This window comes from Lactuca virosa, chromosome 9 (genome assembly GCF_052849685.1).
Source record: "Lactuca virosa cultivar CGN04683 chromosome 9, Lactuca_virosa_CGN04683_v6, whole genome shotgun sequence".
NCBI classification, from domain to species: domain Eukaryota; kingdom Viridiplantae; phylum Streptophyta; class Magnoliopsida; order Asterales; family Asteraceae; genus Lactuca; species Lactuca virosa.
In genome coordinates this window covers 26,592,413-26,619,852 of record NC_136434.1, presented here as the reverse complement: position 1 = coordinate 26,619,852, position 27,440 = coordinate 26,592,413, and the positions used below count along the sequence as shown (strand labels likewise).

Genomic DNA, 27,440 nt, shown 5'->3' with positions numbered 1-27,440 from the left:
TCTTATTTATAGGGGACTGGAGGGTCACTCACGTCGTGAGTTTTATGATGCTCACATCGTGAGCCAACTTGGGCTCCGAGTCTGAGCCTGGTGCTGACACGTGGCATCGCACACAATGTGGAAATCAGTCGATTTTCAAAAATTCATAACTTTCGCATACGAGCTCCGTTTTTGACGTTCTTTATATCCACGCGTAGGAAAAAATAAGATCTACAACTTCATTTTGACTCCGTCGGCTAATTCTCGACCGATCTTAAATTTAACAGTAGGAGGAGATTAGACTGTTAAATGACCGCGGAGAATTCGTAACTCCTTCATACAGACTCCGTTTTCGTCTGTCTTTTTATCGTTGAGTTCCTATTAATGAGATATTCAACTCTCATTTAGGTCGCGTAGGCCAAAAACCGCTCGATCTAAAATTCGAGTTTCGGGATGTGCACTGCTATGCCAAATCTTAGAAAATTCAAGTCAGATTTTGGCGTTCTTTTTTTGTATGTTCTCGGTTTAATGTATACCACAACTTTTGTTTAGATTTCTAAGGCTAAAAAGTCCTCCATCATAAATTCACTATTTACGTCTCCCGGTGCAGTGCCGGTTTTGCCGAAAAACTTCGATGGGTCATAACTTCTTCGTTATAACTCGGATTTCAACGTTCTTTATATGTACGGAACCCTTGTAACATATGCTACAACTTGGTTAATATTAATCCTTATAAATAATCTTTCATCAAAAACTCATTTTTGATGCTCATTGTGTCTAAGTTGACCAGCTCGGATCTATGGGCGTTACAAGAGCCGCCGACAAGGTTGAGGTTGGTGAAAAGAGGAAGTTTGAGGGATCTGGAAGGTCCAACAAGAAGAGCAAGTCTGGTTCAAGGAAATTTGAATGAGAAGGAGGCGAAGCTAAATGGTGTGAGAAGTGTAGAAAGAAACACTTCGGGAAATGTAGCGAGGAGGTGACTTGCTACAAGTGTGGAATGACTGGGCATTACGCCAATGAGTGCACATCCAACAAGAGGGAGTGCCATGGATGTAACGAAGAAGGGTACATTTCGAAAGACTTCCCGAATAAGAAGGAGGCACAAAGGCCTAACGTTCCACCAAAGCCAAAGGAAAGAGCATTCCACATGATCCTCGACGAAGCAGGTGACAATGCAAGAGATTGGGAGTGAGGATCTATATATCCATAGACCGGGATATAGAGTAGCCATATAGATAGTATCACGTGGTATAGCCTATTATAAGAGGCCTAGTTTAGAGTGAATTTAAACACCTATGTAATCGTTTCAAGAAATAATATAAAGCTTGGTTATGTTATCCGATGTGTTAAATAACTATGTGAAATTCTTGTATGATGACTTGGAAAACTACGAGACAATACTTGGGATGAATATGAGTAGGTGTGAATGGTAGTAGAGGCCTACCGTAAGCACATGACTCGCACTTGGATCAGGGAAAGTCACAAGGTTACCAAGAAGCTAGTAACTGATTCCGTTTTGTTCAAGTATGTCATTACCATCGTTTCGGTAATGACTAAGAAGATGATTGTTATTCCGACCTTAGAGGTCATATCATATCGAGCCCGACTAGGATGAGTATGTTACGTGGTTCAGGGAACCAATATCGATGTAGCATATGACTTAAACCAGACGATTGAAGTAAGAGATAATCGAAACGATCAATAGAAGTATCGTGATCGTTGTTAAAGTAAGAAGCTTGTAGCTAGAAGTGTTGCATGCTAGAATGTGATTATATCATATTAGAACATGAAGGAAGGTATATTCTATTCTGGAATTTGACTCTAAGAGTGTAACGCCCCGTTCTAAAAGTAACTATTTATGGATCCCCGAGATCAATAGTAAGGGCATTTCGGTCTTTATGGGTAGTGGGTTTTATTCGAGAAGGTTTCAGGTCGGGGTGTGTTGCTAGAAGCGTAGGGCTTCTCGCCACCTTTTCGTGGATATAAAGTCCGTCGGAAACGGACTTAGAATAAAGGAGTTATGACACTTTGAAGATATTGACACTTATGGCACTTAATGGAAAAGTTGTCAAGGAAAGGCCATGCATGCGTTTGGGACACGCGTCGGTACGCCCAACGTAGGCTGGGTTACGCCCAGCGTAGTAGAATGAATGACCGCGGGTGCAAGGACGCGTACGCCCAACGTACGCTCAGAGTCTTAAAACCCTAATTTTAGGGCCAGCCACTATTTAAAGAACATAAGGGATCAACCCTAGCCTCCATATTTGTTCCCTTATCCTCAGAAAACCCTAGATAGCCATTTCATCTCCATTGTTGGGTGTGTTGGCCTTGTGGAGCTTAGTTTGGCAAAGAAAAGCTTAGAAGGAGAAAGAAGAGGTTGGCAAAGAAGGAAACTTGGTGGCTGGAGCTTGTAGATCCGTGATAGCATCACCCTTTGCAACCACTTGAAGGTATAAAGCTTCTTGCTTGACATCTATTTTGTGTAGATCTAAGTGTGGTGGAGTTTTGACACCATTTCTTGTCCCAAAAGCCCCATCTTGATGCATGATGTGTTTTGGTTAAGATGAGCTGTCCTTTCAGACCATTGGAGAGGTCTTGAGTAAGAAAAATGAGGTCCCAATGGCTTTGGTTGTCCCATGTATGAAGTAGGAAGGTCTTAATGGGTTAAGACCTTGAGTTAAGAGCTTTATGGTCGTCCAAAAGGATAAAGATTGAGACTTTATGAGTCCTAGGCCCTTTTTGTCACTGGATCTAGCATATGGGCTTAAGTGCTTAAGCCATTAAGCACATGGAAGGATCTTTGGTGCAGACGAGCGTACGCCCCGCGTACCAGAGGAGTACGCCCAGTGTACGCCCTCTGTTGGGTTTTCAATTTTGGGCCTTGAGTAGTTGGGTTGTTTATGGGCTAGCTGGGCTTGGGCCGTGACTGAACAGTAGGGATGGAGTAAATTGGACCCAATAATTATTATGGACCTTGGATCTAGGCCCGTTTGGAAAGGTGGGCCCAATTTAGTAAATTGGGCCAATATTGGGCTTTGCATGAGGATTTGGTTTTGGGTCTTGGCCCAATAAGAGGATAATGGACTTAATGAGTGTGGTGGGCACTTGGACTAGAAAGACATGATGGATTCTAATGTGATGATTTGCATGTGATAGTTGGGATTTCCGGTGAGTCAGCAGTCAGAGATTTGCAGGATTTCGGCAGTTGCAAGGTGAGTTATCCTCACTGTACTCAAGGGTCTAAGGCACCAAGGTCGGCCCTTTAAATTGTTGTTTAGAGCTTGTTATGTTATGTGATGATATGCTTGCTAGTATCCTGGTAGACAGGATAGTGATATGAGGATATGCCTTGTTAGCTTAGTATCCTAGAGAAATGGATAGTTGTGTGATGGCTAGTTCTGTTGGATCAGCGCCCTGGTAGTTGGGTAGTGGTTATTTATAGACATGTAGTTGGTCTTGCCTTATGTACGCTGGTAGGAGGTTACCTGCGGGTTATGTATGTTGAGCAGTAGCAGAGGGTATTCCATCCCGGTAGGATGATAGGGCCCTAGTATATTGGTTTTGTAGAGTGTTATGTGGTTGCCTGTTATGTGTGCCTGTTTGCTAGTATAGATTGGCAATCCAACCCGATGGTTGTGGGCCAGGAGTATTCCATCCAGATAGGATGATTGGACTCATAGTAGTTTGGCATTCCAACCCGATGGTTGAGGGGCCTGGGGTATTCCATCCCGAGGGATGATTGGACCCATAGTGGTAGTAGTAGTTACTGTACGTATAGGAGGTGGGGCATTCCAACCCAATGGTTGTGGGCCAGGAGTATTCCATCCCGGTAGGATGATTGGACTCATAGTACGTTGGTATTCCAACCCGATGGTTGAGGGGCCTGGGGTATTCCATCCCGAGGGATGATTGGACCCATAGTAGTTATTGTTGTATGGATAGGTGTATGGGCATTCCAACCCGATGGTTGTGGGCCGAGAGTATTCCATCCCGGTAGGATGATTGGGCTCGTAGTACGTAGGCATTCCAACCCGATGGTTGAGGGCCAGGGGTATTCCAATCGGAAGGTTGATTGGACCCATAGTATGTTGTTCTTTGTTGTATGCGTATGTTTATGTGTGTATGGGTACTTTGGGGGAACTCACTAAGCTTTCGGGCTTACAGTTGTGGTTTATTGTTTCAGGTGTTTCAGGAGATCGTGCAAGGCGAAGGCGTGATCGTACCGCTCCTCATGTCTTATGATTTATGTGATATGGTTCTAGGGGATACTCTGATATTTAAACTATTTTGAAAACAAGATGTATGAGTGTAATGGTTTTTGAATGAAATAAAATGTTTTAAATTGGTTGAAATTTTTGGTCGTTACAAAGAGATTTGAGTCTAAGCATTGCATCATACGATGAGAGGTTATCAGAATATGACCCATCGGTCTATTATGGTAATCGAAGGAAATAACTTATCTTAAGTTTGTTAAAAAGAAGAAGGAGTCTCCAATAGGGATCGAGATTGTCACTAAAAAGGTCATGATTGAAAGTCTAACATGAGATAGAGAGCGGGTGCAAGATCGAGCACCGCCTGCAGTCAAGAAGTCCAAGAGTTAGATACTCATTCGAAGGAACATAGAAGTTACTGTTATTACCTAAGATGAAGATATAACGTATGGAGTCATTTTGCAAGACCTGTTTTGTTGATGATTACGGGACATAATCATCCTAAGGGGGAGAGAATTGTAACACCCATGTTTCTAGGCTAAGCATTAGTATGACGATTTAATAGTTAGGGTCAACAAATGTAACTTATTTTGAAGTAATAAAGAGGAATTACTTGAATATTATGTGAATTATGTGATTTTATGTGCATTATACTTATTTATAAGATATAACAAATTAAGAAGGAAATAAGCATCAAAAACAAAAATATAGATAAACCCGATACTTATGAATAAAGTTGTAGTGGTCGTGACAAGGATTCTGGAGATATAAAGAACATCGAAATCCGAGTTACAAAGAAGAAGTTATGACCTGTCGAATTTTTATGGCTAAACCGGCACGGCACCACGTAACGTAAAAAGTGGATTTTTGAAAAATTACTTTTTTAGCCTTAGCGATCTAAACAAAAGTTGTAGTATACGTATTTTCAAAGATTTGGTATAGCAGTGTGCAGCCCGAAGTTCGAATTTTAGATCGAGCGATTTTTAGCCGACACAACCTAAACGAGAATCGAAGATCCGTCAATAGGAGCTCAACGATAAAAAGACAGACGGAAACAAAGTCTGTATGTAGAAGTTATGAATTTTACATGGTCGTTTAACAGTGTAATCTTCTCATACTGTTAAATTAAAATCAGTCGAGAATTAGCCGATGGAGTCAAAAGAAGAGTTGTAGATCTTGTCAATACCTACGCGTGAATATAAAGAACGTCGAAAACGAAGTTTGTATGCGAAAGTTACGGGGTTTAGAAGTCGGCAGGGTGCTGCTGCAAAAAGGGTGACGTGGCACAATATAGGCCACTACTTGTCCTCCACCGAAATGGTGACACTTGGCATCTACTCGACGAGTTGGAGTCCCAAAACTCGTCGAGTTGAGCCAAAATTCATCTATAAGTAGAGGTGTGAAGCTTGTTTCATTCTTTTTCTCTCTAAACTTCCCAAACACCCCCAAGCCTAGGAAACTTCCCTAGAACTAGAAGAAAGCCCCGGAGCGCCCGAAGGCTTCGAGAAAAAGAGTTTTTCGGCTCGGAACTCTGCCCCCGCAGAGCCCAGTTTTCAAGCAAACCTCCCGGTTTCGTCGAAGCGAAACACTGTCCAAGTTGGAATCACCACCTTATCAAGTGAGTGCATAGTTACTTTCATCTTACACATAGATATGAAATATTTTATATAAATTACGTGCTATGTGTGCATATTATCTGTTTATCTTGAGATCTATGTTGGATGAAAGATTTAAACTCTTTTTTTTTCAGATCTAAATTGTATATGTATTTTATATCTTGAGATCTATGCTAGATGAAAGATTTAAACTTTTTTTTTCAGATATAAACTGTATATGTATTTTATATCTTGAGATCTATGCTGGATGAAAGATTAATTTTTTTTTAGATCTAAACTGTATATGTATTTTATATCTTGAGATCTATGTTGGATGAAAGATTTAAACTTTTTTTTTCAGATCTAAACTGTATATATATTTTATATCTTGAGATCTATGATGGATGAAAGATTTAATTTTTTTTTCAGATCTAGATTGTATATATATTTTATATATTGAGATCTATGTTGGATGAAAGATTTTAATTTTTTTTTCAGATCTAAACTGTATATGTATTTTATATCTTGAGATCTATGTTGGATGAAAGATTTAAACTTTTTTTTCAGATCTAAACTGTATATGTATTTTATATCTACCAATATGTTAGGTAAAACATGGATAGATGAAATAGTTTATGTGTGATAAAATGATGAGAAACCTCGATGTTGACGATGATCCAGTCATCTAGCGGAGTGTGGATGACGACCACAGACTTTTCTAGACAGTCCAGTGGAACGCTAGCAGGCTCACAACCTGTAGGTGTTTATTTGAATTACGTGTTCACCAGGTATACTCCATCCCCCTCATGGTTGAACAAAGTTGTTATGCAGGTCCATTCATAACCTACCAAGCAATGCGGGGGGGGGGGGGGGGGGGCAGTGGTGTCACACCCTCCTTAATGATAAGCTAACATCGTGTTACAACCAACACCCCTCTTGTCGTCCATGTCGTGGAGAATTGGAACCAGGTACTGCATTAAAAGAGGTTTCTACATTGGACGACATTTATGAATATGGGTGTTCGTTTCGTATAGATGATATGGGTGTTCGTTTCATATAGATTAAACATCTATTTATAATAATAAAAAAAAGAGTTAACAAGGACTTGACAAGTGTAGTGGAATCTCTGTCTACTATAGTGAGTTATCATGTCAAATAATCATTTATGTGTAGTCATTTCCAAGTTTGACTACGATTTGCAGGTTACTACAAGGACTTGTCATGTCAAACAATCATCTATGAATTCCAACTCTGATTACGAAATGGTTGCCTTTGGAATATGATTTGCAGATTACTAGGATGTATAAATACGACATATACAATTGTTTTCTTATTAAAAATACTATATATAATCTCAACTTTATTATGAGTTCATCCTCAAAGTTCGAAATTTGCTCATGCGATGTGCTCCATTGTCAGACGCCCTTACAGAACAATAGTTTCTCGTGTGTCCTGCTTGACCGCATGTAGAACACTCTTTTTTAATTAGACCCTCGCCTTGGGATGGAATGTGTTCTGTGTTTCTTGGCCTGCCTGCCTGGCGTTTATCCATTATAGGAGGCCTAAAAATCACCAAATCATCGGGGATATCCCATTCGGATGACTTTGGCAAAGGGTAAATTGATTCCTTATATGTTTTCCTTAATGTTTCGTTATGGTAAGCATTTAATGCATACATCGAGTAGTCTTGGTAATTGTTGACTGTTAGCGCTCTTATGACATGAGCATAAGGTATGCCGTCAAGTTGCCAATGCCTACATGTACATGTCATTTGTTGGAAATCAACAATGACGTTTTGTGTCCCCTTTTTGACCTCACATTTCTTACTTGAGATCTTGCGAACATCCCAATTATTAAAAGTATTTTTATTTTGTTTTACAATATCATCGGCCCAATGGATGAGTGTTGTTGTTACATCCGCTAAAAAATAGAGAAAATTACACAGTTAAGATCAATAAAATTTAACACAAACATTAATATTACAACTTACTACCTGCAAAGTTATGTCTTTGAAACCACCACTGTTGCATTGTTACATGAAAAAAGTCGATCAACATCAGTACCGACGCCTTACGTGCAACATCCCAAAATCGAGACCCAAAAAAAAATTTGTTTTAAAGTGTATTACGTGTAAAAATAGTTAACGGAAAACAACATTGAATTTCTTTCAAACATAAAGTCACAAATCACAAGTCTCAAAACCATATTAGCAAATAGTATAATATCAGAGTACAATCCCAAGTTTCTCAAATGCGGAATATCATGTGTGAATGTGTGATGCGCTGCTACCCCGCCTGCCCACCGGTCTATCTCACCCGAGTCAGGTCATTCTGGGGTGCCTGCCTGCCCACCGGTCTATCTCACCCGGTCACGGGGACTATTTCACCCCTACTACTATCACAGATAACATATCATAATCATGCTGTGACCTACCCTTCGGTCCTAACGACCGAATCGGGGGACTATTCCCCTCCTACTACCACTAACACACATAACATATCATACTGGCACATAGGACACATCAGATAGTAGCAAACCATACAATTACCACAAAGACAATCATCTCAACTATAATTAACTACTAGTGGGTCGGCCTTGGTGCCTTAGACCCACTTCTACTGGAAGGTAACTCACCTCGATGTCGTGCAGTGTCTGAACTGTCCTCGGTACGAGAATCAACTCGTCTCAACTCCTGAATTCCTTCACAACAATCTTTCTTGATTACTATCTCATGTTCATAACCCTCTTATAAAGGTCAACTCAAGTCCAAGTCAAAGTCAACATCTGATTGACTCGACTCGCCGAGTTGGTCCACCAACTTGCCGAGTCCCCATGTCCACCTACTGCCATAATCCGTCCTTACTTGTCGAGTCTAGCAAGAGCTCGACGAGTTTGCCTTCAACAATACATCTGACTATCTTCAACCGACTTTCCGAGTTCGTCCTTGAACTCGTCAAGTTCATCTTCATCCATATGAAGATGTTCAATCTATGACTCCTTGAACTCGTCGAGTCCATCTTCATGTGGTTGGGACATTGCCTTGAACTCGCCGAGTCTGCTCACCCACTCGCCGAGTCCTATGATTTCCAGGTCCATAACAACCCCTAACAAGTTGAGTGTTCCTTCCACTCAGCCAAAGACCATTTCCAGAAGACGTTTGGGGGAAAATGCAACCCGACTCGCCGAGTCACCCAAGCGACTTGTCGAGTCCCTCCTTGTCCAAAACTATACAGTCGATTATAATGGGTCTTAATGCACCAAAACCATAGATCTGGCCTCCTAGGGTCCATTTTATACGTAAAGCTACAAACTTGATGTCCATGCATGGGGCCTTTGGCTCAAAAAGCCATAAAAAGGGGTCTACAAGATACATGGGGTGCTTATGGCAACAAAGTTGACACCTTTATGCCATAAGGACCCCTAATAGTTCCAGATCTGAAGTGCAACCCCAAGCACACCCATAAAATCTGATTTTAGCTTCACTATGCTCATAAAAAGGGGTAGAAATAGCCCCAAATCAAAATCTAAGAGATAGATGGTCAAGGTTCCAGCTTTTTACCTTGAATGAGCTGAGAATTGAGTAAAACCTCTGGATCTTCTTGCTTCTACTTGAACTCCCAAGCTTCCTTCCTCCTTTCCAACTTCAAAAACACACAAAGGGTACCAACAAACTCAAGAACACACAATAATGGCTAGGGTTTCGAGTTAGGGTTTTCTCTGGGTTGGGAGGGACAATGGAGGCTAGTTTGTGGTGTTATAAGTTGTTTAAATAGGGTGCAAACCCAAATATTAGGGTTTCATCCAGACAGTCCTACTCGCCGAGTCAGTCTTCCGACTCATCGAGTAGGTCACTTAACCCCTCGATCAAAAGTCGAGTCTACTCGACGAGTTGGACCTCCAACTCGCCGAGTCCCAGAGCAAAACATGGAGTTACTTGAATTTAAATACGTACCAGGAACCGGGTGTTACATTACGTGCATGCCTAGATAATGCATTTATAGACTCCGCACCGTTGGACGAAATAATATTGTATCGGTTGCCTCTAAAATGTACCCTAGACCAAGTTCCAGGATTTATACTTTGTAAGTATTCCGATACTGGTTCTTTTATCTTTTTCATAAGATCCATGGCAACATTAAAACCATCAACTGTATAGGCTCTACAAGCCTCCAAAAAAATCCTTTAACCGTCTTACTCTTCCGGTATCTAGCTACTATGTTGAAATACAAATGGACACCACATGTTTCGTGATGAGCGTGAGGAAAAATGTTGGCAACATATATCGCTATAGATGGAGACCTATCAGATATAACTGTAAGCTCCTCCATATTGCCTATGCAATCACGTAGTTTTTGAAAAAACCATGTCCAAGAATATGCACACGCATTTTTGCATATACTATATGCAACCGATAATATTTGGTTTTGTCCATCCTTAGTAATTGCAAGTAACATGGTACCTTTGAACTCGCCCTTTAGGTGGACTCCATCTGCTACAAGGGTCGACTTACAACAATTGACAAAAACGTGTACATACAATACATTGTATATTTATTTAAATACACTGATTATAGTTAGGTACACCAAAATAAAAAAAATAATAAAATATAGTAATACTAACCGAGCAACCAAGTGCGAAATACAAGAACTCAAACCGATCATCACCATCTGTTTGAATATGTGTCACCGTGGCCGAATTATGTTTGACCAAATTGTGAAAATAAGTCGGAAGTTTGGTAAAAGAATCCTCTTCCGTACCCCTTAACAACAACAGTGCATATTGCTTCGCATGCCAAACCTAATAGTATGAGATATTGATTTTCAATTGAGCATCATATCATTACTAATATCTTGTCCCCGATATACTCTACTATAATCTTCAGCCAAAACATCAGCAAGATATTCACCCAAAACATGTTTGTTTGTCTATCGGTGATTAGGTTGCAACTCTGTTGAAGAACATGTGTGTACGTCAACAAATTTATTCACTTGAAAAAGTCTGCCATAATTTTTAATTCCTTTTGCTCTTAGTAACCAAGAACAACTTTTCCCAACACACACAACCTCATACCTTGATTTGGTCGATCTACTTGTCCCCGTTTGAAAACAATCCTAAAGACATTTTTTCCCAATTGCCCGTTTTAGAAGGTCTTTGTTCTTAAATATACAGAGACATTCAATCTTTTGATGATTGATGTCTACCATCTATGATGGGATATCTTTATTAACATCAATTGGACATGTTGGTAGAGGGGCATACTGTGAAAAAAATTATCGGGAAACTTAGCTTTACGTTCATCACCCAACTCATCTCCATTAGAATTGCTTTCTAAGTCGGTTATATCTAAAGCTGCATCAACAACATCAACAAAATCCCCGTAACCATGTACATTTTCATATTTCTTAACCATAACTTTTTTTTCTTTTTACTATTATTTAGTACACCCCTATTCATGACTTTAACTTCTTGTTGGGGAGCATTAACATAACGATTACCCACGTCATCTGCAATTTTAGTCAGAGATGGGGGTATTTATACATAAAAAATAAAAAAATCTAAAAAAAACCACCTGCGAACGTATAAGTCGCTAAAGCACAGACGTGTTTTAGCGACTTGTACATTCGCAGATGGAATGCTAAAATCGCAAATGGGTTTAATCCATACGCGATTTTCATGGCTATATTTGTAATTTGGGTTCTTTTTGGCTATTTTCCATAAAGTAACGGATTAGCCTATATTTGTAATTTTTTTCTCTAAATTTAATAGTTTAAAAACTTAATTAGTATGATTAAAATTTGAGAAATTAAATATCATCTTACTTTTTGTTCCTACAAATCCTTATATCTATTTGAATGATGACATGTATCACATTAATATATTAAAATATCATTAAATTTTATTAAATGAATATTAAATATTACACATGTTATCATTTAATTGGTTAGGAAGATATATAGAACAAAAATTAGAAAATCTAAAAATTTTGGTGGCTAAAGTGTACAAAATACTTTTACCGTAAGAAAACAAAATGAATACTCCTTTAAACTATCGGGAAGAGTATAGACCCGTTTCAAGAAAACCCGTAAGATATATTCGGATCCATACTCTTTCTTCCCCCTTTTAATCTTCTGCTAATTCTTCCCCCACACGCATCCTCCATAGCCGTCTCAGTTCTCCATTAGAAACACAGGTATCTAAACTCTCATACATTAATGCACGACAAGCCTCTATATTTTGACTAATAATCTCTTTATTTTTACTTATAATATGTTAAGATTGATTTAAAAAAAAAAGTTCTATACAGATTTGCCGTATGTAAGCACAAAGACAGTAATCGCATCTAATTTGCGTTGTATGTATAAATAGGTTGCCCTAATTATCTAAATCTTACTACGCCATACTGAAGCTGGATTAATTCAATTAAGTTCAAATAGAAATCAATAATCTTGTTTCTAGGGTTTGTGTCCTTCATGTAACAATGTAATTTTGACGCGATTAAGGTCAGGTATCGTGGAAATTGTGTAATTAGTGGTTTGGCTTTATTTATGAAGTGGTAAATAGTAAACAACTTTTCGTTTAGCTTGTTTTTGCAGTTAAACGTAGAGTTGCATCTGGTAACTTTGTTTGCTTCTATTTATATGCTCCATGAGTTTTACAGTCTTTGTTACTTTTATTGGGCATACACATAACAATCAGAAGTAGAACTATAAGAAACTTTGATGCTATATCAGCTACTTAAACAAGTTAATTGATGATTTGTGTTTTCTGTAGCAGCAGATTCTATTTGACATCATGTCTTGGTGCACCATTGAGTCTGATCCTGGTATGTTGTTCTTTTGGATTCTTGTTCTCCATATAAACAAGGCATGTGCCTTTCAAGGTTAATGCAGGCTGTTTAATAGAATTGTTGTCACTAATCCTTGAAAACCTAGAGACATGTTTGAACCATATTAATCTAAACATTTTGCAAATAATGGACTGAACTTGTTTCATACTCAAAATTACGTATCTGTTCCATTAATTTAAGCTTTGAAATTTAGTTAGTTGTAATCGAAACCATCATCTTCTTTTATAGGTGTTTTTACCGAACTAATACAACAAATGCAAGTAAAAGGCGTGCAGGTAATATTTGCAGTTATAAATGTCTATAAATAAAAAAACACAAACCGAATTAAATGGATTGTGCATGCAGGTTGAAGAGTTATATTCTTTAGATCTTGATTCTCTAAACAGTCTTAGGTACATCTTTCAAATTCATCCTAGTTTTATTCTTTGAATCATATTCTTCAAAAATCTCATATTTCTATCATTTCTTGAATTCACAGGCCGGTTTACGGGTTGATATTCCTATTTAAATGGCGTGCTGGTGAAAAAGATGAACGCCTCGTCATCAAAGATCCAAACCCTAATTTGTTTTTTGCTAGCCAGGTCAATACCAACATACCTACATTTTACTTACACATAATAGCAAGATCCTTTCAATTTCTATTATTGATAAAAGAAATATAATAACAACATTTTCCAGGTCATCAACAACGCATGCGCCACGCAAGCCATCCTTTCAATTCTGATGAACTGTCCAGATGTCGACATCGGGCCCGAATTATCCGCATTAAAAGACTTTTCAAAAAACTTTCCTCCGGAGCTCAAAGGGCTCGCGATCAACAACAGCGACGCCATCCGAACCGCTCACAACAGTTTCGCGAGGCCCGAACCGTTTATCCCGGACGAACAAAAATCCGCAGGAAAAGACGATGACGTGTACCATTTCATCAGCTACATTCCCGTGGACGGGGTTCTATACGAGCTTGATGGGCTGAAAGAAGGCCCAATAAGTTTGGGCCAGTGTTCGGGTGGCCAAGGTGACATGGACTGGCTGAAACTGGTGCAGCCCGTGATCCAGGAAAGGATTGAGAGGTATTCTCAGAGTGAGATACGGTTTAATTTGATGGCGATTATTAAGAACAGGAAGGAGATGTATACGGTTGAGTTGAAGGAGTTGCAGAGGAGGAGGGAGCGGTTGTTGCAGCAGCTGGCGGCGTTGCAGGCGGAGAGGGTGGTGGATGGTGGTAATGTGGAGGCGTTGAATAAGTCGTTGTTGGAAGTGAATGTTGGGATTGAAAGTGCGACTGAGAAGATTTTGGTGGAGGAGGAGAAGTTTAAGAAATGGAGGACAGAGAATATAAGGAGGAAGCATAATTATATTCCGTTTTTGTTTAATTTTTTGAAGATTCTCGCGGAGAAGAAGCAGTTGAGACCTTTGATTGAAAAAGCCAAACAGAAAACCAGTGGGCCCAGGTAAGTTTTTTAATGTTTTGGTAATTGTGTTTGAAAAAGGATGTTTTAATTTTAGGGAACAAGTGCTGTTTGGATTATGGTATGGAGTTTGAGGATGATGTTGAATTATTAGTGGTTTATTTAACTTTTTTGTTTCATTTTGTTTTGCTATAATTGGATGTTTGTTTAGTTTGCATATTATCTAAAACGTGAAACGTGGAAACGCAAGTAGAAAATGTATGGAAGGGGCCACGAGTGCAAATTGTTAATAATGTTCTTTACGGGGCCAAAGTTGTTTATTTTAGATAAAATTTAACGATTGTCTTTGTGGTTTGTAAAATTTACCACGCTGGTCATCATGGTTTCATTTTTTGTTGCATGATTGGTACGTGTGTATGGTGCTTTTGATCTGCTATTTGGTATTTGGAAAAGTTAAAAAACTTCAAAAAACACAATAGAAAAGAAACTTGTATTTACTTATAAACTTGAGATCCTTTATATCTTCGGATAGAAAATATAGACATTATAAACTTACATAGGACAAATTACATACTATCGTTCTGCATTATACGACTATATACATTATACATTGAACGACTATATTATTGGTTGACAGACTACTATTCATACACTATATCACAAATACTCATTTTAACAACCTACTCACATCATCATACACTTTTAATGACATGTTTTACAAATGACTTGACATTTGATTGGCAAGATGTTTTTATTCGTTCCCTTTGGATTATCTACAACAAAATTGAAGGTCTTCTAGCCAGCACAACCTTCTTCTCCATCCTCCCACCTAGCCTTGGTCTTCATGAAATCACCGGCGAAGATGGAGATGAAGAAAAGGACAAAGATCTAACTTAACGTAAATCTAACATATTTTTAAAATTTGGGATCGATCTAGCAGTTTTGTTTGGGAAATGTCCGGTGGTTTTAGAAAAAGGTCTAACAAAAATGCTTTTGGATCAATAAATGGTCAAAGGATTAATTTAACAAAAGATCCATAACAAGAATGGTAAAAGTATCTTTTTACATACACTTAAGAGCTTAATAGTAACGGTGTTAAACAAAACGATCAACCATGCAATAAAATTAAACCATGAGAACCAACCATATATCATATTTAATAGTTGTCCTCAAAGTGATATCGTTCACAAACATGTACTAATCGTGAAATTGTCTTTATGTTATGACCTTACTAAGAACCCAACCTATCATGTATTTTTAAGTTTTGGCATCTTATTAAACACGTGTTATCTAACTCCTCTATTATTGTTGCATAAAGTTATTAACTTGATAAGATACTCATAAAGAAAATTCAATGTTGAACTTTGATGCTAAATATAGTGATCAAATATTGGAAAATTCAAAGATTTCTGTGTTATGTCCTATTATTATTATTATTATTATCATTATTATTATTATTATTAGAATTAGCATTTATTGTAAAATAAGCTAGAAAGGTTGATGTTTAACTTGTAAATATTTTGTAGGAAAAAAACTAAAGGGATATCATTGATGTGATGGGCCTCCATATTGAAAGGCCGAAAGGGTAAAGAAAAGGAGAGAAGGAAATTTTGAAAGGAATTTTTGCATCGGGGAGCAAGTGGGTAAAGACAACAAGGAAAGCATTTACATTATACACAAGTTTTTGGAAAGATTGGAGATTGAAAGATAAAAAGCAAAGAGGAAGATTCTCCGACAACTAGTTTAATTTCATCTCCCTTTTTGTTCTTTTTATCACTTCAATAATCATGTATTGGAATATTTTATGGATTAGGTGTCTTTCAAAAGATCATGAGTTAATTTTATATTGTTAAAATATTTTGAACTTTAAAAATAGTAGGTGAAGTTGTTATGAATATATGATGCATTTTGTATTGAATTATATGTTAGAAATAGAGTATATTAAAAAGAAAATTCAGAAACCAAATAAAAAAGGACGTGATGAAATCATTATCCTTAAAGAATATTAGCTCCCACTAGTTAGTTGATGGGCTTATAAATTGTAGGTGATGATCCTACACATTCTTCTCGTTTATATGGTTTTGAACATTTATGTGACAATATGAAGAATATAGAACTTTTTTCTCAAGTGAAATGAAGACAAGCATCATGTATTTTAGCATTAAATACCAAACAATTGCAACTTTTCATGAATAGACAATGATTAGAGAATAACCAACATAACTGCGAGTTCAATTTTCCTTTTAAAAATAACTGAATTAAGTGTTAACAATTAATTGTTAACAAGTTAGGAGAAAAGTTGTTGATGAACCGATGACTAAATTTCATTATAGAAAATAATTCATGAGCATCTTTAAAAAGTTATATTCTCTCCTAAAAGTAAAAATTAGAATTAAACTAAAAAAAAAAAATCAAAAGATATGCCACATAAAACTCTATAATCACATAAACTATTTTGAATCGAAATTCATATTTACAATAATTTGAAGTGAACGTTAAATAATACTAAACAATTTAATAAGAACTAAATAAAGAAAACAATATGGAAAAGAAATGAAAAAGTCATAAAATATTAAATACTTTTATCCAACCGCGGGTTTAGATGTCTTCCGGGCCACCACTTGATTTTTTGTCATAGTATAATTTTTTTTTTCTATGAAGGTGTATCCACTAAAAAAAATATACACCTACTAGTGTAAAGCGTTTTTTGTTTTTTTAAACAAAAATTTATGAAGTCTGTGGACCATCTCTGCAACCCTCTGCAGCAGAAGAGGTGGACCAAATAACTGCACACTGTAATAAGAAGCGTGTTTGTTTTTTTAACATCTGCATGCTGCTGTAAATATTTAAAAAATAAAATAAACTGATTTATATAACAAAAATAGTTTTTTAATACCAAAAAGTTAATAATGTATGACATTTCAGCAAGAATTTATGATATTTCAACAAAAAAATAATGTTATTTCAACAAAAAAAATAATGATATTTCAACAAGAAATTATCATTATTCAATATAAAAAAACGAAAAAGATCATTTAGCAAGAATAAACAAAAAAAAAGCAGAAACGAAAAAAAAGAAGGTAAAACATGAATTCAATAAGATTTCAACAACATATAATCAAGGTTTATCAAGATTTCAGCAAGAAAAAAAGAAAAAGAGGTTGGAAGAGACAATACAAGTGTTGCCCAAACAGAACCCGTACAAATGTTTTTTACTCCTAAGATGCAACTACAACAAAAATTCATGTGTCCGACCACACCTTTTACCAATACAAACTAAAAAAATCATATTTATACAATGACTCATAGTCATATACAATTATAATAACTTATAATCATATATAATTCAATTTATATCAATAATACACATAAAATATAGACGCTTTATAACTAAACTTTTAACATTAGATTTGGGGGGTTTAACATGATATTTTAATTATATGATATAATATTCTTTTAAATAGTTGATTTATTATATACTATTTAATAAAATATAGACTTATTTTATACAATAAAATACATCCAACACCCTCAAATTTTATATAGTCAAATAATTTGTTATCCACTAATAATCATTTTCTAGAACAAACATAAAACACGAAACTTTATTTTGAAACAAGCATGCAAAAAGAAGTTATAAAGCAAAAATTGAAAAGATACACATATCATGTTATCAGTTTTATTGATGTAAGAAAAGTTTGAATGTAATATAAGTCTAAAATCATATTATTAAAAACAATATAAATATTTCAATACTATATAAATATATAATTAAGTATTATAAATACAAAACCTCTTGAGTTGTAAGACCATCTCCAACCCACTTTCATTTTTTCTCCAAAAAATGAAATAAAAAATAGGGTAAATAGTTTTTCATCTCAAACCATACTCAATTTTTTACCCTTTTTTTACCCACAAAAAAAATATTCTATTCTTCCAACTTATATAAATTGTCAAACACACTCCTTCTATTTATTTGCTTTTAACAAATATATAATCTATATTTTTTCATTACAATAATATTAAATAAATAAGATTATATTTATAACATTTAATTATAAGCTTTTGTAAAATACGTTATCATGTTTTAAAATTTCAATATGTACTTAAAATTTAATATGAATTTGATAAACAAAAAAACAAACTTTATATTTATAATTAATTAATATAATTTAATATATAACACAATATTATAAGTATTAAATATTACACTTTACAAAACACGTGCGTCAGAAGAGCTGAAAAATGTGTGAGCTACGGTAGGAGGGATCTCAACGGTAGTAAATGGAGGGGTGAGTGTGTTTTTGCCGAGGATAAAAAGAGAAGACTGTGTTTTGTAATATTTTATTTTATTTTTTTAAAAAATGAACAAGTGAAATGGTGTTTTCTTTCTTTCTTTGGAATTATAGTGATCGGAAAAGATGACCAAAAATTTGATATTGGCTGGAAAAATGATCGGAAGGTTGTTTTTTAAACAACAAATGTTAGTTTAATAGTATTTCTTAAACAGGTAAACCGGCTAGACCTACAATAACAACAATTAAAATTATGTTAACAAATATAAGTTTAATAGTAAGTTGTCATAAAAAAAAAGTAACTAAATGTGTAATAGTAATAGAAAACCTTTGTTTTTCAAAATAAAACATAAAAGTAAAGATAAAAATGGTTGAAGCATCCAAAAGTTTTGTTATTATCAAGTCTCTCGAGCAACATAACATCGTCGATAACAGTACAAGAACCATAGAAAAAACGTTTTAAAAATATCTACAGACTCCTAAGATGTTATTAAAAAACACACACAAAAGGTGCAACCATCTGATCTGGTCAACTCCAGCAGCTTTTCTTATAAATGATGATATGCATTTTCTTTCTTAGTAGCCACCCTGTATGAATGCATTCAGACGGTTGAGCTCCTCCCTGTGTTCACTCACCACAGCACGCACCACATCCCCAATCGACACCATCCCCAGCATCTCCTTCTCACTAATCACCGGAATGTGTCTGATACGATTATCTGCCAAATACCCAAAACAAAAATCAATTAATTTTTCTTGACTTAATACATACACACATAACAGATATACCTGTCATTAGCTGCATTGCTTTCAGAACTTTGGTATCTGGAGTTACTGTGATAAGTTTGTTCTGCAACCATAAACATGTTTTAGTAAATCTGGATGAACCGATTAATTGGATATGTAGTGTGAAAAATAATTACTATCTACATATACCTCTTCAGTCATGATATCTCCGACCTTGGTTGACTTTGAAGATCTTCCCTGAACAATGATTTTCCTCAGATAATCTGAAAATAAAACCTGTTATTATTAAAACAAGAAAGAGATAATAAAGTTGTGAGCATAGTATTAATTGGGGTCACCTCTTTCTGTAATAATTCCAGCAATGGATGATTGCTCCCCAGGTTTCACCACAACCAACGCACCAACATTGTGTTGTGTCATCTGCAATTAATATATACATGTTTTCAATTCAACCATTGATATTTGTGTGTGTGTGTGTGTGTGTGTGTGAAATGAAAGAGTGGCATACCGATTTGACAGCATCATAAACAGAATCATCAGTGGTGCACCAGAGCCATGAGCCATCAGCACCTTTTCCTTTTCCTTTCAAGATGTCTGAAATGGTGGTGCTTTCAAAGCCATGTTCTTCCATACGAGGAGCAGCTGAAGTTGACTCATGGCGTGACAACATAAGTGATTGAAGGGGGTTCACCTTAACCACACGAACATGTTGGAGGACTGCTTGTTTCACAAGGCTTCCATGTGACACCAATGATCTGATTCCTCCTTGCATATCCTCTTTTTAACTATCATCACAAAAAACATAAAAAACAATCTTTTAGCTAAAAGTCAAATGTGATATTAAATGTTTTAGCTACAACATCTGTGATGTGTCACTATACCCATTAATATATAGACCAAGAAAACTAAAACAACTGAGCTCAGGTGCACTTCGAATGGTCATTTTGTTTTGAAAAGTCCGATGGTCAAATCACTTTCAATAGTCCTTCCACCCAATTTGAACACTAGTTAAATAATAACAAACAGTAGGATGATAGTAGCCTCAACGATAATCAAATTGTTTTGAATCTTTCTAATTAAAATGATTCCATGCCTGATGCCCATGAGTATTGCGATGTTTGACCAAACAGTTTTGACTATCAAAGTGATGTCGCAAATACCTTTCACGACAGAGTAAGAGGATTAGAGGAATATGTTTGACCAAAACTGACGCTATATCAACAAATCTATAATGATTATGAACAAAGAAGCAAGTTTAGCTTCAGATTTGACTATTTTAAGATACATACGGAATTTGTTGCGATTTTCATGGCACAAAAAGAAAGTGCTTATTAAGCATACTTTTCAGAACAAATAAATGAATGAAAAAATCGTACGACTTCCAAGGATTTATATTTACTCATTCTGTTGATGCTAGCTAATCATACATCCATACGTTTTTGTACAAATTTTCCAATTAGATTCAGCTTCTTCTAAACATATCTTCTTAATCTTCTTTAATCCAATCAAATAAAACCAGAGATACTTGAGTTTTAAATTAAGATAGATCCGTCTTCATCAGCTCTTGAAGATCTATGTTTCACAGATACTTGAATACAACCCTAAAATTAATGGACTACGTACATGCGAATCAGGAGATGCAGAAAATAAGATCGGTAAAGTAGTATGCATTTACAGAAGAAGATGAAGTGATATACCTGATTGGAGAAGATCACACACAGAGACACACAGTAGCACACAGACTTGAGTAGTGAAAGAAGAAGGTGGAGGCCACACTTTCACGGGCAGAAGCAGAAGGTGAGTTTTAGTTAAATGAATCTTTTCAGGCAGCCTGAGGTTTATCCATTTGGTAGTTTTTATAGAAAAGCCAAGGCTATGTTACCCTGCATCTTATCCGCACATATATTTCCATGCACCTGCACCTTCACCTTCAAATACACTTAGAATGAAAGGATGGCGCTTTATTATTTTTTAGACTATGTCCGATACAACGAACTTTTTAAAGTTTAATCGAGTGCCACATATATCTCATTAACTCTATTATTTTATCCGTTAAATTTTAAATTTCATTAAACTCTATTCAAATTTAATGAATTATTATATCAATATTTTTTTTATAAATTATATTAATATATAAAACAATAATATTGCCTTAATTAGAAATTAGAAATAAAAAATAAAAAATTGCAAGTTAAAAATTACAGTTAGAAATTAAAAATTACGAATAATATATTAAATAAAAAAAATATGATATCTAAAATATAAATTCTATTACATATTGTACTTTAAATAGAATATAAATAAAAAAATAGTGATATATAGTTTCTCCATGATAAAGAATTAGATGTTGTCTTCTTTATAACAAAAATACACGGTGGGTTATTTAGATTGGGTAAAAAAAAAAATATTCACTCGTTTCTCATTCATTCAACTCTATAATAATGGGTTTAATGCATTGATGATCTTAGGTAGAACTTTATTTTGGAAAATCCACTAAATTAACTATATGACAATTTTAAAAAATAATTATATATTTAATTCTTATTATTATTTTGTTAAATAACAATTATTTCCATAGGTATTTTGTAGTAGAGTTCAAAATCGGCATATACGGTTAATTCAACCTGTTATTATGGTCTCCATATAGCATTTTAGATTTATTTTGGAAAATCGACTAAATTAACTATATGTCTATGACAATTTTTAAAAATAATTATATATTTAATTCTTATTATTATTTTGTTAAATAAAAATTATTTCCATAGGTATTTTGTAGTAGAGTTCAAAATCAGCATATACGGTTAATTCAACCTGTTATTATGGTCTCCATATAGCATTTCAGAGAATCCGTCCATAATCACATTGGAGTCTCTATTTCTAACGTTTCAGACTACAATAACACATTTCGTACTTACGAAATTACAATTTTGTCAAGATTATCGTTTGATAGAGCCGAAGAGCTCAAAGTTTTGTGGGTATATGTCGTCACCTTAATCACATTATTTCGTTTTTATATTATTATTTGAACTGTTTAATGTTCGAAATGTAGTATATTGTTAGTGCTTTTTTAGTTAAAATATTTAGGTTTTATTTTTGTTAGTAATATTTGTATTGCAGACAGTTAGTACGAATAAAAAACCTAGAAAACAGCCTCTGGAACACTCCAAAGTGGGAAGAACTAGTTGAGAATATGTAAACTATTATGGAATACAAGGAACAAGTCTAAAACGATTTAAGAATATAGCTCGTTCTAGTTTGAAACAGTATGCAAATTTTAATATTTTTGCAGCATGACGATATATATAAAGTGTTTGTCACTATAACATGCAAACCTGAATTGGGTCGGAAAATTACGGCTAGGTTGTAGCCTAAGCCCACACGAGAAATGTTTTTCAGGGTGTTATGTTTTGGTCGGTGGGTTGAAGTGGCGATGAGTGCATAATACCACCCATTAATATGTTTATGTAAGGACGTAGTGACATATCCACGATCTGATGTTGAGAGGTTGTTATTTTCAATAGGCGACTATCGCCTCTCTTTTGATAATAGAGTTTTATGCCTTGTTATGAGCTTGCGGTTTGATGAGTGTTTTGCGGCTTGTTTATCGTCTAGACAGTTCAAAAATCTTGTGTTTCCATTAGTGTTGGTGTCAAAGTTGGTGAAAGTACCTTACATACAACATGATATTGTCCTTTTTTTTGTGTATTCATAGAAAAATAAACGATATTGTCTAGTTTTTTTTCTTTTTTTTTGTATATTCATAAAAAATAGTCGTTAGTTTCATACGTACATTTTAGTCATTATATTAATATTCTCTATTGAATTGATGTTGTCTATTTAAAAAAAATCAAACTCTTTTATCAATATTCTAAAATATTCTAAAATGAATTTATACTATTTACTTATTGTGAAATATGTGAATAATCATAAAATTGATACTTAATCAGAATTTTAAGATAACATTGCATAAGTATAATATTCATAATATAACTTTAAAATAATACCACACAAGTTTAATATTCATATAAAAATTTTAAAATTTGTATTTATTACACCATATTTTTATAAATCTGAATCTTTTTTAATTTTAAAATTTGAGAATGTTAATTAATTAATCCATGTTTGATTCTTATTAAAAAAAATACAACTGAATTACCACATTAACCAAAGGGCTTATTAACCAAATGACTTCTAGCCCAACGGTATTCAATGTCGTCCTTCCTTTTTTAGGTCGAGGGTTCAAGTCCCGTTGTGGACATAAATAGAATAATTTAGGGGTAATTTAGTATATTTTGTCGTTGTAGACATAGATAGAATAATTTAGGAGTAGTTTAGTTAAAAAAGTTACTCCATTGAGAAAATGCAAACAAAAATTTTAAAATTATACATTGGCAAAATGATCGTATATTTATATATATATTTAGTCACTTTCCCTATTTTTTTTACCATTCTTTTACATGGATTTTTTTGAACAATAAACACAAACACTCTTATACTACCCATAAACTACTTATTTTGTCTCCAACAAAACTTGAACCCTCAACATTTGACGAAATAGCATATTTCCACAAACACCTGGTACCGCTAGACTAAGCTCGTTTTACCAACACAATATACCATTAAAAGTTTTTTTTGTACATGATTTACAATTAAACAATGTCTCGATGATCTTCTATGTCCAACACCATCTACTCCCACTAACATCATCCACTTACAGCAACAAACATCACCTTCCATCACCATTATTTGTCACCATAACCACCTAACTCCACCATTTACCACCAACACCATGCAACTAATCTAAAATCCTTGAATGGGGGTGGGTACTAGTGTGATTTAAAAAGAAAGTAGCAAGAGATAACTATAGGTGTAGGTGGTTTTTGTAAAGTAGTAAGAGATGTAGGCAAGGAAAGTGCTAATGTATCAAACATTAGTGTGACATGATCATATAAGTGTCTATATATGATGGAGTCTCCCATTTCTTCATAAAAGATATTTTGTAGAGACAATCTTTCATTCCACATATATCTTACATAAAGGCGTGAACAATGACATGAGGGATGTCAACAATTATAAAGGGAGGGGTCGGGGGTTTTCATCAAAGAAGATAAGGAGATTATGCGTTTTGTAGTGTTTTTACAATATGAACATGTAAAATGGTGTTATCTTTATTCTTTGGAATTGTGTTGGTTGGAAAAGACGATTGAAAAATTAATGATGACCAGAAAAGATGAAAATGGTTAATATGTATAAAAGTTAGTTTCATGATAAATTGTGTACGAAAATATGAGTTTAATGATGTTTTTGAATTTTGAACATAAAAGATGAGTTTAATTATGTTCTTGAACCGCCGAACTAAACCTACAATAAAATGTCCATATGGTATTTTTATTTTTTTAAACAATAAATATGAATTTAGTAATATATTGTATCTCGGTTAGAGTTAAACTGGTAGAAAGGGGGGTGTAGTTAGATTCTTTGTTGTGTCGGCTGTGTCATAATTCACAAGAAAGTGTCAATCATTTGTTCTGTTGCAGTGCAGGTGGAGGCGGGTAGGCCATTGGCTAGATTTGGATATTCCGGATTTTTCTTCTATTAGTGTTATGTTGGAGTGGATGTATGCTAGACCTATTGCTCGTATGGAGCGGGTGATTGTTGAGTCGGTGTTTATGGTAGTTATATGGGTGCTTTGGACGTATCGTAATGATTTACTTTTTAGTAGTTCTAAACCTAAAAAAGATAGACTTTTTGACTCTATTGTAGAAATTTCTTTTCGTTGGTTTACCTCTCGGAATTCTAAGGCTAGGATCAGTTGGACGATGTGGATGCAAAATTCAATCCAGATGTAATTTGTAACTTCCTCTAGCTTCTTGCTAGAGGTTTTGTTTTTGTTTTATAAAATGTGTCGTTGTTCTAAAAAAAATAAAAAAATAAATATGTATAAAAATAATAGTTTATTACCCTTTCTCATATACATTTAACCCCTAAAATATTTGTATTTTCAGATTGATTTATTTGTTTTACTATATTTTTTTAATAAGATGTTAGTAAACATTGGTTATTAGTTTATTGCATATACGATTACTATAAGTTTCTTATATTAAAAGTCCCTATTTCTAAATAAGAAGGCAGGGACCACAATGATATTATTAAAACATGAAAATATAGGATGCTGAGTCATCACGCACCTGGAGCATATCCATAAGCCCCAAGGCTTTCACACAAAAAAGAATCTACTTTCTATATAAAATATTGACCTCACCCGGCCCAACAAGATCTAAATTTTAAACAAATTATTTAAAATATATTTTTGTTAGTAAGGGTTAAATTGCTGTTTTATTTTTAGGGAAATTGAGTAATCTAATCCTTATAAATGATCTTTTTCATACATAAATGACCAAATTTTTTTTTTTTAAAAATAATCACATTCTCCGGAACATCTTGTTCCGAAGAGATCTCCGGAATTCCGAAGCACGGTTCCGGACCATGGTTCCGGAATACAAATACCTAGGTTTTTTTACGTGTAATATGTGGTTTTTCTTTTAGCATAAGTTTGGTTTTATATAATGCATAAGTTTTGCTTTTATAAAATATTTGAGTTTTGCTTTTATAAGATGTATACCTTTTGGTTTTATCAAATATAAAATACAATTAAAATCAACAAACAACTAATAAACACATAAACTAAATAAAGGATGTGTCTGTAGGTGGTATTACAAATACGATGTTTAAATTATCTTTGTCCTTATATCCCAAAAAATTTCCGCTAGTCGTTTTCGATAACCCAAAGCCCATGGACCAATTTTACCCTCTATAGAAATCAATTTCCCGATGATCAACGCCTCCAGGAACCAACAAAAAAACACCTCACAAATTAAATTACATAAACAATACTACTCGATGGTTGTTTAGACTTCATCACTACAAGTTCATTAGTTTCAACTTTCAACATTCAAGTAATACACTTAATCTGATAATGATATAATCATATTTTTTTAAAAGCAAATATACAATTAACATAATCTAATAATATGATTTCAATTTCTGAAAATCTATTATAATCTGATGCAACATTCAATCAAATTTCAGAATTTCAACATTAACTAATAACAATAATATGATAAAGTGGTAATGAACCAATGATAAACAATTATACAATAAACATGATCCCATAATTTGATTTGATGGTTTCAGTTTCTAATAATCTATTTTAGAAAAATTGATAAAATTATTCATTCAATATTCTACTAATCTATTTCAGAAAATTTGATTAAGTGATTTGATGATTTCACTTTCTAATAAAAAATTATACAACAAACTGTTGATATGATAAAGTGATTCATTCAACATTCAAGATTTCAATTCAAGTATTCAATTAGACAATTATAAACTGTCAAAAACACTCAATCTGGTATACTATCAAACACTTAATCTGATAAAGTGATTCAATTATAGAATGTCAAACACTCAAACTGATAAAATCATGAAGACATAAAGTGATAATTCATAATCGTTTACCTAATTTGATTATTGATTAGATTAGCAAGACTGCACTGAGACTTGAGACTTGAGAGTCTACTGATTTTAATCGAGTAAATGAGTTCTTGTTGGTTGTTAGTTGTTGCTGTCGCAATGTCGTTGAACCCTGAAATTGCTTCTGGCTTCTACTTTTTTTAATGTGTTTACGTGATGTCGTGACTCGTGATCGTTGTTGGCCTGTTCTGCTGCCTTCCGACGCTGCTTTCTACCCTATGCTATCGATTCTAGACTCTCTTGATTGGGCTAAAACTGAACATGGTATTAAAAAAAAATGGCCCCTTAAAAAAGTGGGTCGTGTGCCAATGCCCTCCTTGCCCTTGCTTTAAACTGAGCCTGGATGCGGGCTCTCAGTCCTATAAACCAATCCTCATTTTCCGAACAGTAGCCATCCTTCCACCGACTATTGTATATACTATATAGTCATTTTGAATGTTTTCAAATCGAAAGAACCCAAAAACCAATGAGCATGTGATATGCTGATTGGGACGTAAAGCTACAAAAAGGTTAGACATAATTAATTAGTATATAAATACTCAGATAATGTAATCTAAACAAAATTATACCGTATCATACTCTGCCCAAGTTGGATAAACGGATCCTTCAACCATGTCACTCCAGTCATATGCATCGATGTTGAAAGTTGACAGCACCACCGTCCACCGAGCATCATTCGCTCTACGCTCTAGCAACAATGAGATCCACATCATGATGTGCTGTCAATTAATTTTGTTTGCAGTAAAGTAAGTATTATTATTAGAAGTGTAGTATGTAATAATCAAATAATTATAATACTTACATCACATGACAACCATCCTCCA

General features: G+C 34.6%; 3 protein-coding genes across 4 annotated transcripts; 1 reads left to right on the top strand and 2 right to left on the bottom strand.

Annotated features, from left to right (window-relative positions):
• Positions 1-7,148: 7,148 nt before the first annotated feature.
• On the bottom strand, positions 7,149-11,460 carry LOC145139063 (uncharacterized). The gene is made up of 5 exons (XM_079073018.1): positions 11,355-11,460; positions 11,228-11,289; positions 10,406-10,582; positions 9,981-10,290; positions 7,149-7,705 (listed from the first exon to the last, which is right to left on the bottom strand). Exons 1-5 carry the CDS (start codon positions 11,458-11,460, stop codon positions 7,149-7,151), a joined length of 1,212 nt encoding a protein of 403 aa, XP_078929144.1.
• A 386-nt stretch (positions 11,461-11,846) lies between these two features.
• Positions 11,847-14,220, top strand: UCH2 (Peptidase C12, ubiquitin carboxyl-terminal hydrolase 1). 2 transcript variants are annotated; one of them, XM_079074434.1, is made up of 6 exons: positions 11,847-11,975; positions 12,560-12,608; positions 12,861-12,907; positions 12,978-13,024; positions 13,111-13,213; positions 13,311-14,220. In XM_079074434.1, the coding sequence occupies exons 2-6, from the start codon at positions 12,578-12,580 to the stop codon at positions 14,085-14,087; spliced, it is 1,005 nt and encodes a 334-aa protein (XP_078930560.1). In that variant the 5' UTR covers positions 11,847-11,975; positions 12,560-12,577; the 3' UTR covers positions 14,088-14,220. The 2 variants fall into 2 exon arrangements, with proteins under 2 accessions (XP_078930560.1, XP_078930561.1); XM_079074435.1 differs by having other exon boundaries at positions 12,557-12,608.
• Positions 14,221-18,704: 4,484 nt separating this feature from the next.
• Positions 18,705-20,919, bottom strand: CBSX3 (Cystathionine beta-synthase (CBS) family protein). The gene is made up of 6 exons (XM_079074436.1): positions 20,781-20,919; positions 19,592-19,868; positions 19,422-19,503; positions 19,273-19,346; positions 19,126-19,186; positions 18,705-19,055 (listed from the first exon to the last, which is right to left on the bottom strand). Exons 2-6 carry the CDS (start codon positions 19,853-19,855, stop codon positions 18,913-18,915), a joined length of 624 nt encoding a protein of 207 aa, XP_078930562.1. The 5' UTR covers positions 19,856-19,868; positions 20,781-20,919; the 3' UTR covers positions 18,705-18,912.
• Between the last annotated feature and the right edge of the window lie 6,521 nt (positions 20,920-27,440).